The 17017-nt window shown below is 37.2% G+C and overlaps 3 protein-coding genes across 3 annotated transcripts; 2 read left to right on the top strand and 1 right to left on the bottom strand.

Annotated features, from left to right (window-relative positions):
• The first annotated feature begins 8101 nt into the window (after positions 1 to 8101).
• On the top strand, positions 8102 to 9402 carry LOC145089869 (uncharacterized). Its single transcript, XM_079028259.1, has 4 exons — positions 8102 to 8448; positions 8503 to 8586; positions 8722 to 8798; positions 9356 to 9402. Exons 1-4 carry the CDS (start codon positions 8102 to 8104, stop codon positions 9400 to 9402), a joined length of 555 nt encoding a protein of 184 aa, XP_078884385.1.
• A 1291-nt stretch (positions 9403 to 10693) lies between these two features.
• LYK2 (Protein kinase superfamily protein) lies at positions 10694 to 12392 on the top strand. The gene has a single exon (XM_079028788.1). The coding sequence runs from the start codon at positions 10959 to 10961 to the stop codon at positions 12240 to 12242; it is 1284 nt and encodes a 427-aa protein (XP_078884914.1). The 5' UTR covers positions 10694 to 10958; the 3' UTR covers positions 12243 to 12392.
• Positions 12393 to 12521: 129 nt separating this feature from the next.
• LOC145087802 (putative inactive leucine-rich repeat receptor-like protein kinase At3g03770) lies at positions 12522 to 16680 on the bottom strand. The gene is made up of 7 exons (XM_079025878.1): positions 14615 to 16680; positions 14350 to 14483; positions 13810 to 14053; positions 13429 to 13640; positions 13331 to 13356; positions 13071 to 13182; positions 12522 to 12989 (listed from the first exon to the last, which is right to left on the bottom strand). The coding sequence occupies exons 1-7, from the start codon at positions 15984 to 15986 to the stop codon at positions 12765 to 12767; spliced, it is 2325 nt and encodes a 774-aa protein (XP_078882004.1). The 5' UTR covers positions 15987 to 16680; the 3' UTR covers positions 12522 to 12764.
• Between the last annotated feature and the right edge of the window lie 337 nt (positions 16681 to 17017).

The following is a 17017-nucleotide window of genomic DNA, read 5'->3' as shown; positions in this document are numbered from 1 at the left end:
GATCGAAGCTGTGACGAAGTGGGAACAACCAAAAAGTCCTACGGAGATTCGAAGCTTTTTGGGATTAGCCGGATATTACCGCAGGTTTATCCAAGGCTTTTCTTCGATTGCTACTCCATTGACAGCTTTGACCCACAAAGGAGCTACTTATGCTTGGAGTGAGAAGCATAAAGAAGCATTCGAGAAGTTAAAGAAGAAGCTATGCGAGGCACCGATACTTTCTCTACCCGATGGAGTTGAAGACTTCGCTGTTTATAGCGATGCGTCTGGTGTTGGATTGGGTTGTGTTTTGACCCAAAGAGAAAAGGTGATAGCATATGTGTCTCGACAGCTGAAAGAGCATGAAAAGAATTACCCGACTCATGATTTGGAGTTGGCAGCGGTAGTTTTCGCTCTGAAAATATGGAGGCATTACCTCTATGGCACGAAGTGCAAACTTTTCACTGATCATAAGAGTCTCCAATACCTCTTTAATCAGAAAGAATTGAATATGAGGCAACGACGCTGGCTAGAATTACTTAAAGACTACGACTGCGAGATACTTTACCACCCCGGTAAAGCTAATGTTGTTGCTGATGCTCTCAGTCGGAAGGTCAATCTTGAAAGGAAGAGGCCAAGAGCGTTGAGAATTGAAGTTGTCTCGACCATTGTGGAAAGTATAAAGAAAGCTCAAGAGGAAGCTTCTGAGAAAAATGACCAAAAGGAGGAACGTTTGGGTAAAACGTTGGTGTTTGGTACTAACGGTCATGGACTGAAGGTATTCCAAGATCGTATTTGGGTACCTAAGTCAGGAGGAATTAGGGATCTTCTGATGGAAGAAGCTCATAAAACCATCTACTCAATTCATCCGGGTAGCACTAAAATGTATAGGGACCTGAAACCCTACTACTGGTGGCCGACGATGAAGCTTGATGTTGCAAAGTATGTGGCCGAGTGTGTGACTTGTGCGAGAGTCAAGACACAACATCAGAAACCGTACGGGAGTTTAGAACCATTGCCTGTGCCTATGGGTAAGTGGGATGACATTGCTATGGATTTTGTCACTAAACTGCCCAGAACAAAGAATGGTCACGACATGATTTGGGTGGTCGTTGATCGATTCACTAAGAGTGCGCATTTCATAGCGGCCAGGGAGAAATGGTCTATGGAAAAGCTTGCGAATTCTTACGTGAAGGAAATTGTGAGGCTTCACGGTGTTCCGTTAACGATTGTATCGGATCGTGATAGCCGTTTCACCTCAAGGTTTTGGAAAAGTCTACAAGAGGAAATGGGTACCAAGTTATGTTTAAGCACAGCTTACCATCCGCAGACTGATGGCCAGAGTGAAAGAACAATACAAACACTTGAAGATATGCTGAGAGCATGTACCTTGGAATTCCTAGGTAATTGGGATGAACATTTACCGTTGGTAGAATTTTCCTATAATAATAGTTTTCACTCGAGCATTAAGATGGCACCTTATCAAGCTTTGTATGGAAAGAAGTGTCGTACACCGTCTTGTTGGCTTGAGGCTGGGGAAAAGCAGTTTATGGGACCGGAGACGCTTCATCAAACTGCTGAAAAGTTGAAAATAATTAGGGAAAGAATGTTAGCAGCTCAAGATCGTCAAAAGAGCTATGCTGACAAGAAGCGAAGACCGATGACTTTTGAGGTTAGAGATTCGGTTTTGCTTAAAGTCTCGTCGTGGAAGGGGCTTATAAGATTTGGTAAAAGGGGAAAGTTGAGTCCAAGGTTTATTGGACCGTTTAAAGTCCTTCAGAGGATTGGGAACCAAGCTTACAAGCTCGAATTACCCGAAGAACTGAATGGAATTCACAACACTTTTCATGTGTGTTATTTGAGGAAGTTCACGGGAGAAGTTCCCGATATAATTCCAATTTCTGAATTGAGAATTGATGAGAACAAAAGGTTGATTGAAGAACCAGAGGCAATTGTTGACCGAAAGACTAAGAAGTTGCGACGCAAAATGGTTGGGTTAGTGCTTGTCCGATGGAAACACGCGAATGGGCCGAATCTCACCTGGGAGACGGAGAGTGACATGTTGAGTCGCTATCCGCATTTGTTTGTTGATGTGTGATTCCGGGGACGGAATCATTCTAAGGTCGAGAGAATTGTAACGCCTGTGTTTCCGGGCTTGCCATTTGTAGCAATATAATAGTCTAGGTTAACCTTTGTAACCCGTTTTAAAATAATAAGATTGTATTATTTGAGTATTATGTGTTTTGTGCTTAATTGCTTAATTATGTGGTTTGATTAATTAAGAATAAAAATAAGCGTCAAAATTTAAGTGTAAAATAAACTTAATATCTTTAATTAATGTTGTAGTAATTGAACGAGGTTTCCGAATATATATAGAACGCCCAAATCTGACTTCGTATGAGGAAGTTATGATTTATCGAAGTTCCGGCTTAGCGGTATACAGCCTGTTTTACTCGATTTGAGATCGAGCGGTTTTTTAGCCGAAGCAATCTAAATGAGAATCGAAGATCTCATTGTTGGTATCGAAGCGATAAAAAGTTAGGCAAGAACGGACGTCAAACGAAGAAGTTATGAATTTATAACGAAAGTTTCTGTCCCGGCCTATTAAAAATAATTAATAAAAATAAAGTCAAAATTAGCCGACGGAGTCTAAACGAAAGTCGTAGAGCGTGGTCTCACCTTTCCGTGGATATAAAGAACGTCGAAAACGGAGTTCGTATGAAGAAGTTATGAATTTCCGAAGTTTATTAATCATTTTGTATTTAAATTTAAATCAAAAATCGAAAGCCTTATCCGAAGCGAGTCATTGATCTGATCCGAGGTACGCGCTGCGTACTCGAGTACGCCCCACGTACTCCGAAGAGTGTCGACATTTCAGATGACGCATGCAGTGACGCATCGGAGCCCTGTACGCCCTGCGTACAGGCGTACGCCCCGCGTTCGTGCGAGGGTCCAGCACTATAAAAGGGGATCCGAAGGCAGCCAAAATTCTTGTTCATTTCTTCTCTTCTCTCTAGTCTTTTGCATCGTTTTGCGTGCCGATTCCACCCCGAAGCCCCGGTATCATACTCTAGCCCCGAGGCAAGTCCCGAGACCCCGAAGATCCCGAGAAGTGCGGTTCCCGAGTCGAAGCTCTGCCCGCGAGAAGTTCGATTTTCGAGGAGATCTTCCAGATCTGCTGAGGAATACTACTTCTATAAGCCGTAGTGCTGTCGGATCATCTTCTGATCAAGTGAGTGTGTAGTTATTTTCTTTCTAATACAATAATACGAAGTATTTTATATGAAATACGTGCTATGTGTATATATTTGGTTGTGTTACGTGTGAACGTGTATTCACTCTCTTCTATCTTATAGATCTGCTTATTTCTTTATGAGATATGTGTTATGTGTGTGTGTGCCTCATCTGTTATGTGATATATGTGTTGATTAAAGCATGTTATACAGGTTTTCTTTAAACTATGTATACAAATGTATATTTTTATCTACTAATATGTTGGGTAGAACACGGGTAGAAAGTTGGTGTGTAATAAACAGATGAGAGGCCTCGTTGTTGTTTGATTGAGTCATCTAGCGGAGTTTAGATGACGACCACTGGCTATTCTAGACAGTCTTGTGGAAACATTAGCAGGTTCGCCACCTGTAGGTGTTAATGAACTTGGGTGTTCATTCGCTGTACTCCATCCCCCTCATGGTTGCCTTATTTGACTTATATTGCTGAGGTACCCCCGAAGCATGTGTTGTCGCCCCGATGAAATATTCTTAGACTAGGTCCCTTATGTTAGTTGTTTTAGGGACATTAAAGTGAGAATAACGGGAATGGGTAATTGGGTTATTGTTGGTTGGTGAAAATTAAATATGATATTTATTGTGGGTTGAAAACCCTATATGCTCACCAGGCTCCCAAGCCTGACCCACTCAGTTTTAAATTGTATTACAGGAAGTGGCGGAAGGGCATGAGATGGATGATCCATCAAGTTGTTTTGTTTACAAGTTTGCATATGTTTATATTTGATAAATGACTTGTAATGTATTCGTTTATGCTTATTGGTCTATATCGGAACATGACACCCCGAGTTTTGATTATAATGAAAATACATTTCTTTTATGAAATGTTTCGGTAAACATTGTTTTATCATGTTTTGTTTTTGGGAACAAATTCCGCAACTCTTTCAAATCAAAAGGATTTACTCTGAAAATATTTAAAAGCATAAATGAAAATCAGTCTTTTCTGGCCGAGATTTTGGGGATGTCACAGACTGGACTGCAATTATTGGATAATTGAGTTATTGGGCTAAGGAATGCTAAAGGAACAAGGGGTTAACGAAATTATGATGGGAGCCCATCATATTTTCGTCCATGGCCTTATCCAGAAGGTTCCATGGGCTGCTTAAAGTTTAAGCTGTCCATTAGGGTTTTGACTGAAACCCTAGCAGCCCACACAAGTATATAAAGGACCCCTTAGGCCCCAAAAACATGGGTAACTGAATCCTTAGGGTTTCTAGACATTTTTGGGTGCCTCCTCTCTTCTCCTTCTTCATCAAGTTGTTTAGTGGTGTTTGTGACTCCATTAGAGGTGCAACACTTGAGGCACTAAGCTTTTGAAGCCAATCCAAGCAAGGAATTGATTGTTATTGCTATATAACAATCTAAGGTAATTCTCTAAACCCTAATTCAGTTTATTATATGTTAGATCTAGGGTTTATGGCTTTGGATTCAAAGCATGTACAATAGAGAAACCTAGATCCAAGCATTAGGGTTTGTATGAGCATATATGATTGTTTCATATGCATAAAACCCATCATAAGGTTGGGTACTTGCATGGGATTATGGGTTGTTCTTCTTCAGGTTGGTAGTTTCTGTTTGGGTTTTAAGCGGGGGAGAGTTGTAACATCCCGACTTCTAGGCACAAGAATTATCTTTTGTATGATTTTCCAGTCGAACTCAGCGAGTTGGGTAGCCTCAACTCGGCGTGTTGAGGAATGTTTTGGCCGCGGGATTTAATGAAGCCACTCGGCGAGTTGAGGAGCCTCAACTCGGCAAATTGACAGCTGGGAAGGAAACACTAATTTTTAAGGTATTGCACCCTATTTAAAGGCCTTAAGTCCTTTGGTTGGCCTCCTTATCAGCCTCCTATGTCCATAAACCTTAAATTCAAGTATCATCTTCCATAGTAGAGTGTGTGAGCTTGTGGAGAGCTTTGAGTGTTGATTTTTGGTACACTTTTGAATAAGCCTTGAAGTGAAAGTGTCTAGCTTGGTGGAAAGGCTTTAGATCCAGAACCTCCCCACTTATTGTAGTCTCTTTGAGGTATAAAGCTTGTACTTTTCTTCTTCGTTGATTAGATCTTTTCTTTTGGAGTTTTATCTTGATTATTGGTTTCTTTGATGGATTCTCCAAGGATTTGAGTGTTTCAATGGGTTGTCATTTTAGATCTGGCCATTTTGTGACCTCATTTGGCTTAAAGTTGCAAGCTTTATGAGAATTTTGGTGTCATGCATTCATTAAGTCAATTCTTAAGTCCATTTTAAGCTTAAGAGCTTCATTTAGACATGCATGAACATAAAGTTGGCAACTTTACGTGATTTTCCAACTCAGGGACGTCAGATCTAGGTTTTGGGGCCATGTCCTTACGGATTAAGTGCTTATTGTACTATGTTGTTGGGTTTTGAGCGGACTCGGCGAGTTTATTGAAAAACTCAGCGAGTTGGATCAGTTTTTCCCGACTTTTGTGCTTATTGTATTAAGTTGTTGGCTTTTGAGCGGACTCGACGAGTTGGATCGGTTTTGCAGTTAAATGGAAAAACACGGCGAGTTGAGGGAACATCTCGGCGAGTTAGGCCAACTCGGGCCGTTGACCTTGACTTTTGACTTTTTGTCTTTGACCAAGTTGTCCTAAGGGGGGTACTTGATGTAACCTAAATTGTAATAAAGGAAATTATGGGCTTAGGATAAGACTCATATTAGGTAGGGCCCAATTTGGAAAATTAGGCCACTAGTGGGCCTTTGTGGATCTTTTGGTTTTGGACCTTTTGGTTGATGGAATTGGGCCTCAGTTTTGGTTCATGTTGGGTCAGGGGTAAAATGGTCATTTTACACTAAGTATGGGTGGTGGGCCTTAGAATGAAACCCAATTGCTAATTGGGTGTTATTTTGATCGAATAGATCGAAAGTGTTGTCGGGGCAGCAGCTAAGGGTTCTTGCAGTGAACTTCAGTATTTGAGGTGAGTCTTCCTCATTGTACATATGGGTCGAAGGCACGAAGGTCGGCCCTTTGGATTGTTATCTTGTTTTATCATATGATTAAGTGTTGCAGTGATATGTTAGATATGTATCATGGTAGATAGGATGATGTTATGCTTAGTGATCTGTTAGATCTGTCTATTATATGTTCTGGCTATATGTTTACCTGTTGCATGTGTTTATGTAGTGTGGTTGGGTTAAGACTATACTGCTTTGTGCAGCCAAAAAACAAACCCGATAATATTTATATCGGTATGTTATATGTATGCTTATTTGTTATGTATATTTCGACATGGTTTATGTGTGGTTTGGTTGAGACGATCCAGCTTTGTGCTAAAGGCCTACAGACCCAGGGTGTTCCGGATATACTGAAGGCCAATGGGGCGTACCAATCAGGCCGAAGGCCCGGAGAACGTTCCATATAGGTTGAAGGTACGGTGAGGCGTACTAATCGTGTTGAAGGTTCTGTGAGCGTACCAGATAGACTACAAGCCGGTGGGGCGTTCCTGTCAGACTGAAGGCTCTGTGAGCGTACCAGATGGATTGTAGGCCGGTAGGGCATTTCAGTCATGCTGAAGGCCCTGTATGTATGCTGGTCTTGGTATATGTTATATGTTTGTGTGTTGGTATTTTGGGGGAACTCATTAAGCTTCGTGCTTACAGTTTTGGTTTATGGTTTCAGGTACTTCAGAAGATATTGTCATGGTGAAGGCGTAACCGTACACATCCTCGCGTTTTTGGATTTATGATTTCTGGGATACTCTGATAGTGACAAAGTTTTGAAAACTATGTTGAGAACGATCATGATTTTAAATAATGTTATTGAAACAATGGGTTTTGTAATCACTTCCATAGAAAAATGGTTGTTTGGAAAAGTTTAAATTTTATGGATGTTATAGTTACATAAAGTGGTATGTTTGTTAAATTAAATAGGACAAATATAAAGATACACAACCTATTTTTTGTCCTTTACATTCATAATGTCGGAGATTTAGTTGAATGTGGTGGTATGCGTAATTAACATTCAATTGATTAAACTTTACTATTATGAGATGTCATGTTGGAAGAGTTGAATAAGGTGATATACCTAATTGATAGGGGTGTAATCAAGTCGAGTCGAGTCAAGTATTGTCAAGTTTGGAAATCGAATCGACTAAAAAACTCGGGATCAAAACTCGACTCGAGCCTAAATTTCAAACTTGGGCTTGAGCTCAATAAAGTAATCGACAATCTCGAGTTCGGTTCGACTCGACTCAACTATTTACAAAAAATATATAACTGCATTAGATTGAAATGAAAATAAGATTAAGCTCGTGAGCTCGACTCAACTCAGCTCAATTATGTAAAATATGAATAAAATAAAGGATAAAAGTATAAATATAGTTATGCTCGGTTAAGCTCACGAGCTTTCACGGGCTGAGTATTTCAATACTCGAGCTCGAATCGATAATATACTCAAGTAGCTTGAGCTCGAGCTCGAGCTCAACTTGAATCGAGTTGACTCGGCTCGGTTACACCTACTAATTGACATTCAAATGATTAAATTGTGTTATAATGACATTTAATGAACATGGATTTCGTTAATCAATGAACTCCTAATTCTTCAATGTTTATTGAATTCTTTAAAGAAAAAAATGAATCTTTTTAAATTTTTAAATATATCTTTCATTGAACTTTACAAAGTTCAATACAATGTTAGGATCTAGTTTAAATAACTAAAATCAAGCGTACGGTATTTTGTGTCGTATTTTAAGACGCTTGATTTTGTGTTTTATTTACACTTGATGTTGGACATTTTTGGTTTCACGAATACTCTATCAAAACATCTTCAAAGAAAGGATCAAAATATTTTGGAAGCGGCTTCTTTGGTGAAAGTAACGATGAAAACGTTGAAAGCTTTAAGAAATAATGGGTTTCCTTCAATACTGGTATTTTCTTTTTGTCGTAAACATGAAATTGAAATTGTGGAAATGTCCGAATTTTATGTTACTCCAAGAAACCGTAGAACCAAGGTTACTAATCAACATCACTTTGAAGTTGATATTTTCAACATGGTTTTGGATATGCAAATTCAAGAATTTGGTGACCGTTTTAGTGAAGTGAGCACCGATTTACTAGAATACATGGCGGCTTTGAGTCCTTGTAATACATTTTCTATGTTTGAAAAATCAAAGTTGGTGAAGCTAAGTGAATTATACCAAAATGATTTTAATGATTTGGAAAGAGTGTATCTTGATGGTTAACTTGAAACATATTATCACTCTTTGATTGATGATGATAGATTTGCTAATTTGAAGGGAATTGCAGAACTTTCTCGTTTGATGGTGGAAACAGGGAAACATCGTTCTTTTCCTTTGGTTTATAGGTTATTAAAGTTGACTTTGGTTTTGCCCGTAGCAACCGCAACCGTTGAAAGATGTTTTTCCGCAATAAAGCTCTTGAAGACTGACTTATGTAATAAAATCGGTGATAATTTTTTGAATGATGTTTTGATTTGTAGTGTAGAAAAAGAAGCACTTATGGATGTTAAGATTGAACGAGTGATAGAACGCTTTCGGAAAATGGGCAATCGTAGAGGTTAACTTTGAAATGTTATGTAAAACTTTTGCGCTAGTTTGTTATTTCTATTGAAATCGTAATTAAAAACTTTACTTTACTATCTTTTATCGGATTTTTTTTTTGTGCTACCTCTTTTAAATGTTTCTGGTTCCGCCATTGACATTGTAGACAAATTTTGTTAGATTTTCTAAAGAACAAAACGATGATTTGTCATATACGCCCCGCTCCTGAGTATCACTTAACGAAAGAACAGAACGGAATTGAGAGGATTTGGAAGGAAAACAGAGAATTTTGGTTGCTCCCTAGTTTTTTTTGAGAAGAGAAGAGAAGAACAGAACGGATTATAGAGGAATTGTATCGCTCCAAACTTTCCTCCCAAATCGGGAGGAATTGGAGAGAAAGAAACGCATGGAAGATAAAAAGTTACCTTATGACGAAAATACCCTTAGCCTGATGATAAAAGGATACGCCCCTGTCTTCTATTCTACCTTCTTCATCATCTAGCCTTCTGCCTTCTCCAACTGGTACGCACAATTTCTTCTTATATACTGTTTTTTTTTCTTTTTTTTGTACAGCTTCTTATATACAGCACAATTTCTTCATATATACAGCTTCAAACTAGTTTTTTGGGAGATATTCTATTCTTGATCGTCTTCCTTGTGTTTTGTTTTTGGTTATTCTTCTGTACATAATTTCTTTGTATGTAATTTCTTCTTATAAACAACAACCTGTTTTCATATTTCAAGTAAAAAGGGTAAAATTGGAAATAAAATCAAATTGGAAATAGATATCAGCAAATGACTATATAGCAAATTTGTTTTTCCTTTCTGCTCACAGTAAATATATATCAGCAAATGGGCAGAAATATATAGAACTAATGATAACAAACTTTTTATATATTTTCATTTCATTCCTGTGATCTTTTGTGGTTTTCCCAGATATACCCTTTTTTAAGCAATTAAGAAACTATAAGTTGGTTTTTCAAAAAGTTCAGTTAACAAATAAGTCTTAAATTCAATATTAAAAATTAATTTTTTCTGTACATACTTAAGTACTTATTGTTTGTTGGTTTTTTTGGGGGGTGGGGGGTAGGGGGTACGGTAGAATGAATGTGGGGATGTAAAGACTTAATATTTACTCAAAAACATAAAAGGGTATAATTATCTTTTTTTACTTTCTTTTCTTTCCTTTAATGAACTCGGGAGCACCTAAAATGAATACTTTCTTTTCCTTTCTTTCGAACTTGGGAGCACTGAATACTTTATTATTTCCGTTCCCTTCATTTTCTTTTCTCTCCTTGTTCTTCCTTTCTTTTCTTTTCTTTCCTTTAATGAACTCGAGAGCAGGGTGATAGAGATTGCAAGGTATATTTGGTAAGATAAAAAACTAGGTGTGAGACCCGTATATTATACGGGTTGATTTAAAAAAAAATTAAACATTAAAATGTAAACATAAAATATTTTTTAATGTATAACTTTAAAATAAGAAAGGAATAAATGTATTTATTGTAATTTAATATCATATATATGATATTTAATACTTTACATATATAAATATATGACTTTAATTTAAAAATTGAAACAAACCAAAAATTGACAAGTGGATAATATTTATTTCAAAATTACTACAAAATGACAAGTGTCAAAACTCACGAGAGATTGACACTGACACGTGGCAAAAAAACCTTCATTTATTAAGGAAGATGCTCTTTTACTAATGACCTCTACATTGCACCATAACATGTTGGTCTTTGACCTATATTTGAGTATGAGAGCTCCAGTAGGAGTTGTGTTTATTTTTTTAAAGTCTGGAAAAATATGGTTTTATGATGACTTTACTATCTCAAAATACCCTATTTTTGCAAAGTTTTATTAATTAACGCTATTTTGCTAGGAAATTTATAAATTAAAAAAAAAAAAAAATAAAAAAAAAAAAAATCTACATGTGTTCTCTGTCGTCCTGGGCAAATTGACATGTTCATCGAGTCAGCTTTTTAAAAATGATGATCCCTTTTTTTGGCCTTCTTGGGATTATCGTTAAATGATGGTATTTAACATGGTTTCTTTTTTAAAAGACCAGATCTATATTTTGTTCATTTGTTGGGTATGTTACTGAACTGTGGATTTCTTTATATGACCTATAATATTAGTACTTGCATACAGTAATCATAGTCGAAAAATGTGGGAACCTCAAGTTTATATCCCCGTAATTGTTGTTGCAATATTCACTGTATGTGTAGCCATTGCAGCATTCACCATTTACATGATCCTACGGAGGAAGAAGACAAAGCTGCATCATGGTTCTTTATGCAACAAGAGCGTCGATTTGGAGCTTCAACAGTTGAGTTTAAGTATACGCACGGTTAGCGAAAACAAAGTCTCGTTTGAATCTTCTTCACAGAAGGTGGTGGTGGTTATGGAAAGCTTCACGGTGGAGGAGCTAACTGCAGCTACCGCAGGCTTCTGCTCCAGCAACCTCATCAAGGGCAGCGTGTATCACGGCCGCCTGAACGGCAAGAACTTGGCGATCAAGCGCACAGATCATTTCACCATCTCCAAGATCAACTTTGAGCTCCTTCACGATGCAACACATTTCCATCCCAATATGATCAGGCTGTTGGGGAGTTGTACAGGCGATGAAGAAAGCGGCGGTGTGGTGGCCGGAGGTGGGTTTTTGGTGTTCGAGTATGCGAAAAACGGGTCTTTAAAAGACTGGATTCATGGTGGATTAGCAATAAAGAGTCATTTCATTGCTTCATGCGACTGTTTCTTGACATGGAACCAGAGGCTAAGGATCTGTTTGGATATCGCCACTGCGTTACAGTACATGCATCAGATAATGAATCCAAGTTACGTTCATAAAGACATCAAGAGTCGGAATATTTTTCTAGATGAAGACTTCAATGCCAAGATTGGGAATTTTGGCATGGAAGAATGCGTTAAAAACGATCACTTTCCCAAAGAAGTAGAATCTTCTTCATCTTCTTCGTGGGATAGAGGGTACATCGCACCTGAACTTTTAGGTTCAAGTGCAATCGATCCGACTCCGAGCACTGATATCTATGCTTTTGGGGTGGTTTTACTTGAGATTTTATCAGGAAAACCACCAGTCAGCAGCAATAAATCCGAGAGCGAAGAAGAAGGGGGTGTTACTGTTTTGCTATCTGAGAAAATCAAGTTTATATTACGATCAAGTACTATTGGTTCTTCTGAAGAACTGAATGAATTTATGGATAACATGTTAGGGGAGAAGTATTCGTTTGATGCAGCGATCACGTTAGTGAATCTTGCTACAGCGTGTGTAGAGGATGATCCGATGTTGAGGCCCAATGCCGGAGAAATTGTGCAGAAGTTGTCTAAACTTGCGGCGGAGTTCTTACCAGAATTAGGGGAGGAAGAAGAGCAAATCGCCATCAGTGAAAGCTCTTGTAAACCTCTTGTTATCAAGAACATTAGCGATTAACAAATAATCAGCTCCTTCACCTTTTCAATAACGAATATGTAAATAATCAGCTCGTTAATAGTACTTGGTTATATATTTTCTATTATACATATAACATATGTGCAATCATATTTGATAGGTATATGTCAAGGGTTCATTCAGTTTTTTAGACCGGATAATCTTGATTTTTCTTTGTACTTACATTAACGGATGTTTGTGAGTGTTATAATTCTTGTAGTTTCATTTGTTTTCACAATTAAAAATTTTATAATGCTTGATATTTTATAAACTATAAAGTAATAAATCATAGCAAGTTAATAATGTATTCTTTTGATCCATGAGTGTTCATTCTGAATTTGTCGTTATTGCTAAAGCATACCAAAGAATTAGTAGACAACTTGGAATTTACAGATTTGATACAAGAATCTTATAGAAAACACGATGATCAGAGAGACTCAAAGCTGCATTAAACATCTAATTATTATTAGCCTAAAATATGAATGAATCTTGAATTCAAGTTGTATCTACTGCTGCTACATGTCATTAAAGTGCACCCTCTGATTTCTGTTCATAATCAGCTGTGGTCTGTACTTGAGCTGCATACTGCAAGTTCCACAACACATCTTCAAATGAAGGCCGATTTTCTGGTTCTATTGATATGCATTTATTGGTGATTGATATCACAATTGATAACGATTCTTGTGAGCATGTTGTTAACACCACTGGATCCACAATTCTTTGCCTACCATCCTGGCTTCCAAACGATTTCTGTTGCATAACACAAGAAAAAAAAGATTTGATATTTATAAATCTTTTTCAAGAAAATCTTAAAAATGAGATATCACAAACCATTTCATTCAGCAGAAATGTTTCGCCTTTTCCTGTTACAATCGGCCCCACAAGTGCTTCGAGCAAAATGAACCCAAAGTCATACACGTCATCTGCCAACTTCTTCATATGCCTGAAACATTTGAGTTAAGAAATTATTCTTTTTTGTTACATTGGACAAGATTGGATGGGATGAGAAGGGCATTCATGTCTTTTGTCCCATTGACACATGAGTATCCTATCAAATGTTTATGAAGAATTAATATTATAGGGTTTGTTACCATGATTTTGGAGCGTCTCCCTTTGCCTACATCAAAATAATTCCATGTTAGGACACAAATTTTTGAGTAAAAAATCAGAGAAAGAGGGAAAGAAAAACCTCAAACTGTTCTAATTCTTCTGTAATGATGGACATTCCATAGTCACTTAGCTTTGCAATACGATGCTCATCAAGCAATATATTATTTGTTCTTAATCGATTGCTAGAAGAAGCAGGAATTACACCAGTATGCAGAAAATGAACAGCCTTAGCAATCCCAATCAGAACAGCCAACCGATCAGACCATTTGAGAATCTGATGTGGAGAACACTCTGCAAATGTTGTTTGGATAAATGATGTTTAAAAAATATTTGAAAACAAATTTGTAAAAGTTACTTATGACTTAAAGGGACTGACTTTCTGTATTAAGTCGGTCTTTCTGCATTAAAGATACAGCTTATCAGATTAAGTCATGTCTCAAAAAAAAAATATAATAATAACCTGAGAGATGAGTCCGGAAATTTCCATTTGATATATATTCATGCACTAAGAAGACTCTGCTTGAAGTGGTATCTTCTAAACCCACATCATTAATGCAATAACCCAAAAAGTTAACAAGATGGGGGTGTCTAAGCTTTGAGAGCAAATCCAACCTAACTTTCAGATTTCTGATTGAATATTTTTTATATAATGAGAGAGATCGTATGACAATATAGCCTCCATTTTCCAATCTTCCCTTGTAAAGCTGCAAAAAGCAAGCAACTAGTTTTTTAAGTTGTTTTTAACATGATTCTGACTTTTGAGGTCAAACCTGATACTTTAAAGAAACGAAATGAAGCAAATTTGATCATGGATTTCATATGTGTGCTTTTTTAAAGTAAAGTATGGTATTATAAAATTAATGGGATTGTGAAGTGTTGCTCCAAATTTTGAAAAGGCAAACCAAATTTAAGTTGGAATTTTGGGTGATTTGACCTCAAAAGTCAAAACTTGGATTTAAACATTCGATTTAAAGAAAAGCAGAAACTATTCTAATGATACCTTTCCAATTGAACCTTCCCCTAGAAACATTGATGAAGAGAAATTATCTGTGGCTTCTGCTAACTCTTCTATAGAAAACACACGACATGATGGTGCAACTTGAGTCCCTAACTTAGATGCTTCCGATATGATCCCTGAGACCAAAATGGTGTGTGCATTTAGCCCTTTTTTATTATTTTAAACTACAATTTATTTTCCACATATGTATGGTTTATATGCTAGATCTCTATATGAACCAGAAATAAGAATAGTTAACATAACTTACTGGCATTTGCAAGAACTTCAGAAGAAATCCCTGAAGGTAAACTTTCCTGGATAAACTTTGGCACTGTGTGCTGTAGTGTAACAGTCTCTCTTCGATTATACCTTTTATGAAAGAATAACCGAATAAAGGCAACTATAACCAAAAAGATCACCATCAAACCAATCACACCAATTGTAACCCATATGGCTGCACTACCCCAAGATTGTTTCTTCTTCACATTATCTTCTTTACAGATTGAATCTGAATGCTTCTGGTTGTTAACCCCAGACAAGCAATTCCCATTGAACTTCACAACTCTTTTGTTGCTAGAATTCGTATCCAAACAAGGAGGAAGATTACCGGTTAACCTATTGATTGAAATATCAACAAACCCTAGATTGTCGCCACATTTTATGATGTTATGAAGGGACCCACTTAACATATTGGATCCAAGATTCAGATAACTTATGTTTGGCAAGGAGAATAGATTGGATGGTGGCGTGCCCACCAAGGAATTGGATGATAGATCAAGGTGTTGCAGTCGATTAAGTTTGCCAAATTCTTCAGGGATTTGGCCCTTGAATGAACTATTGCTCAAAAGAACTGTAGTAACTCCTTTGGGTAACAACGGGAGTTCAGAATCGAAATGATTGTCTCTCAAATCCAATAAGTTTAAACTAGATAAAGGGGTCAGATCGGGTAATTTACCGTTGAGGTTGTTGTGAGAAAGAGCAATTTCAGTGAGAGATGTGATTTTGCAAATTGAAGAAGGGAACTGACCGTTGAATTTGTTGTTTCTCAGGCTCAGAATGGTGAGGTTTGATAATGAATCGAACCAATTGGGGATGGATTCATTGAAGAAATTTCCATCTAATGTCAAAGTACGAAGCTTTACGAGCTTTGAAATCTCATTTGGAATAGAACCGAATATGAAATTTGAGCTCATGTCTAGAAGTTCGAGAGAGGAAAGCCGATGGATTTTTTCAGGAAGTGGGCCCCAAATTCCTAACGACACTAAGCTAAGCACCCTTAAGGTATTCAATCTTGCTAATGTGACTACTAAGGAATCAATGGAGAAAGTTTCAGATAAAGTTTGATTTTGAACTGCATACCCATGAAAATCACTAACCTTTTTAAGCTTGTCTCCCATGATTTTGAGCTCGGAGATTGAATTACCTTCACATTTGATGCTCACTTGTGGGTTTGAAACCAAATTACAAAAATCACCATTGTAATTTTCCCAATTGCTTAATTGCAGTGGGTACTCCAAATGTTTTCTGAGTTGGAGAAGAATCTGAGTTTGAGTTGATTGTAATTGATGGGTGCTTGAGATGAAGAAACCCCATGAAAGAAACAGCATGAAGAACACCAAATTTGAGCAGTAGCACCCCATCTGGTAACGAAATTTGACTCCAAAAGTTTGTTTAATGAAACCCTAAAACTATCTCCTTGAATTGAACATGAAACCAATGGATCCCCATTCAAGATTCTCAACAATAGAGCAAATTAGCATAAAAAAATGAGATAAAGACAAGGCATGAGATTAAAGTTTCCAACTTTATCATTCAAAACTACTTAAAGGAAGTAGTCAGAGCATTAAAAGCATGAATCTGAGATAAATCATTATAAAATATAGAAACCAAATCAACATCCAACTGGGTGATAGAGATTTGTGTAATGAATGCTTGGATTGAATCGAGATAAAAAGAAAGATAAAGTTAGTTAAAAAAAGAATGTTTGGGGAAGCTGGTTTTAGAGGGGAAGTTAAAGGGAAGAGTACAAAGGAGACAACCAAAGACAATAGGGTTTGGTTGTGGGCAATTAAGGCACCGTGTTTTATGCAAAATGGGATCGTGACTGTTGTAAATAAAAGGCAGAAAAGAAAGGAAGGAAGGAGGTGCAAATAATGGAGGGTGGTTGGAAGCACCGAAGAAGACACTGGTGAAGCATTTAATGGAAAGCTTCTGCCATTGTTGAAGGGAAGAAGAAGACCAAGATCAAGAAAAAGAAGAAGAAGAAGAATTGGACTGTGTAGAGATTGTAGGGTAATATTCAATCAACATAAAGATTGATGGGGTCGGTTGTAGGGTAATGTTTTCAGAGTTCGGGGAAAAGACAAATGGGAAATGGTTATATTAGGGTGCTAATTGACTACATGACAAAGATAAAAGGATAGCTGGCAAAAAGTAGACTCCCTTTGCAGTGGGACTCCCATAGTCCCATATGGCAATATCATGTTATCATTACCTTAATCATCCGTAAAACATCTAAAATATGGGTTCTTCACCAAATTATACAAAATAATTGTTAGGTTTAGGAGAAAGCACTTTTGAAATGGATGAATAATCTGGATTTTTTTTTTAAAGATTGTGTGATATTTTTTGAGTTTGATATGTTGATTTTATGTGTAAATTACACAAAATC

The sequence above is a fragment of the Lactuca serriola genome, chromosome 2 (assembly GCF_051521515.1).
Source record: "Lactuca serriola cultivar US96UC23 chromosome 2, Lser_US96UC23_V15, whole genome shotgun sequence".
Classification (NCBI taxonomy): Eukaryota; Viridiplantae; Streptophyta; class Magnoliopsida; order Asterales; family Asteraceae; genus Lactuca; species Lactuca serriola.
This window is presented reverse-complemented; position numbering and strand designations above follow the sequence as displayed.

Coding starts and splice junctions, on each gene's coding strand:
- LOC145089869 (XM_079028259.1), top strand. CDS start 8,102: ATGAAAACGTTGAAAGCTTTAAGAAATAATGGGTTTCCTTCAATACTG. Junction 8,587..8,721: donor TCTTTTCCTTTGGTTTATAG/GTTATTAAAGTT, acceptor TTTGATTTGTAG/TGTAGAAAAAGAAGCACTTA. Junction 8,799..9,355: donor GAAAATGGGCAATCGTAGAG/GTTAACTTTGAA, acceptor TTTTTTGTACAG/CTTCTTATATACAGCACAAT.
- LYK2 (XM_079028788.1), top strand. CDS start 10,959: ATGTGGGAACCTCAAGTTTATATCCCCGTAATTGTTGTTGCAATATTC.
- LOC145087802 (XM_079025878.1), bottom strand. CDS start 15,986: ATGGGGTGCTACTGCTCAAATTTGGTGTTCTTCATGCTGTTTCTTTCA. Junction 14,484..14,614: donor TGAAGTTCTTGCAAATGCCA/GTAAGTTATGTT, acceptor TTTTGGTCTCAG/GGATCATATCGGAAGCATCT. Junction 13,641..13,809: donor TTTCCGGACTCATCTCTCAG/GTTATTATTATA, acceptor CAACATTTGCAG/AGTGTTCTCCACATCAGATT.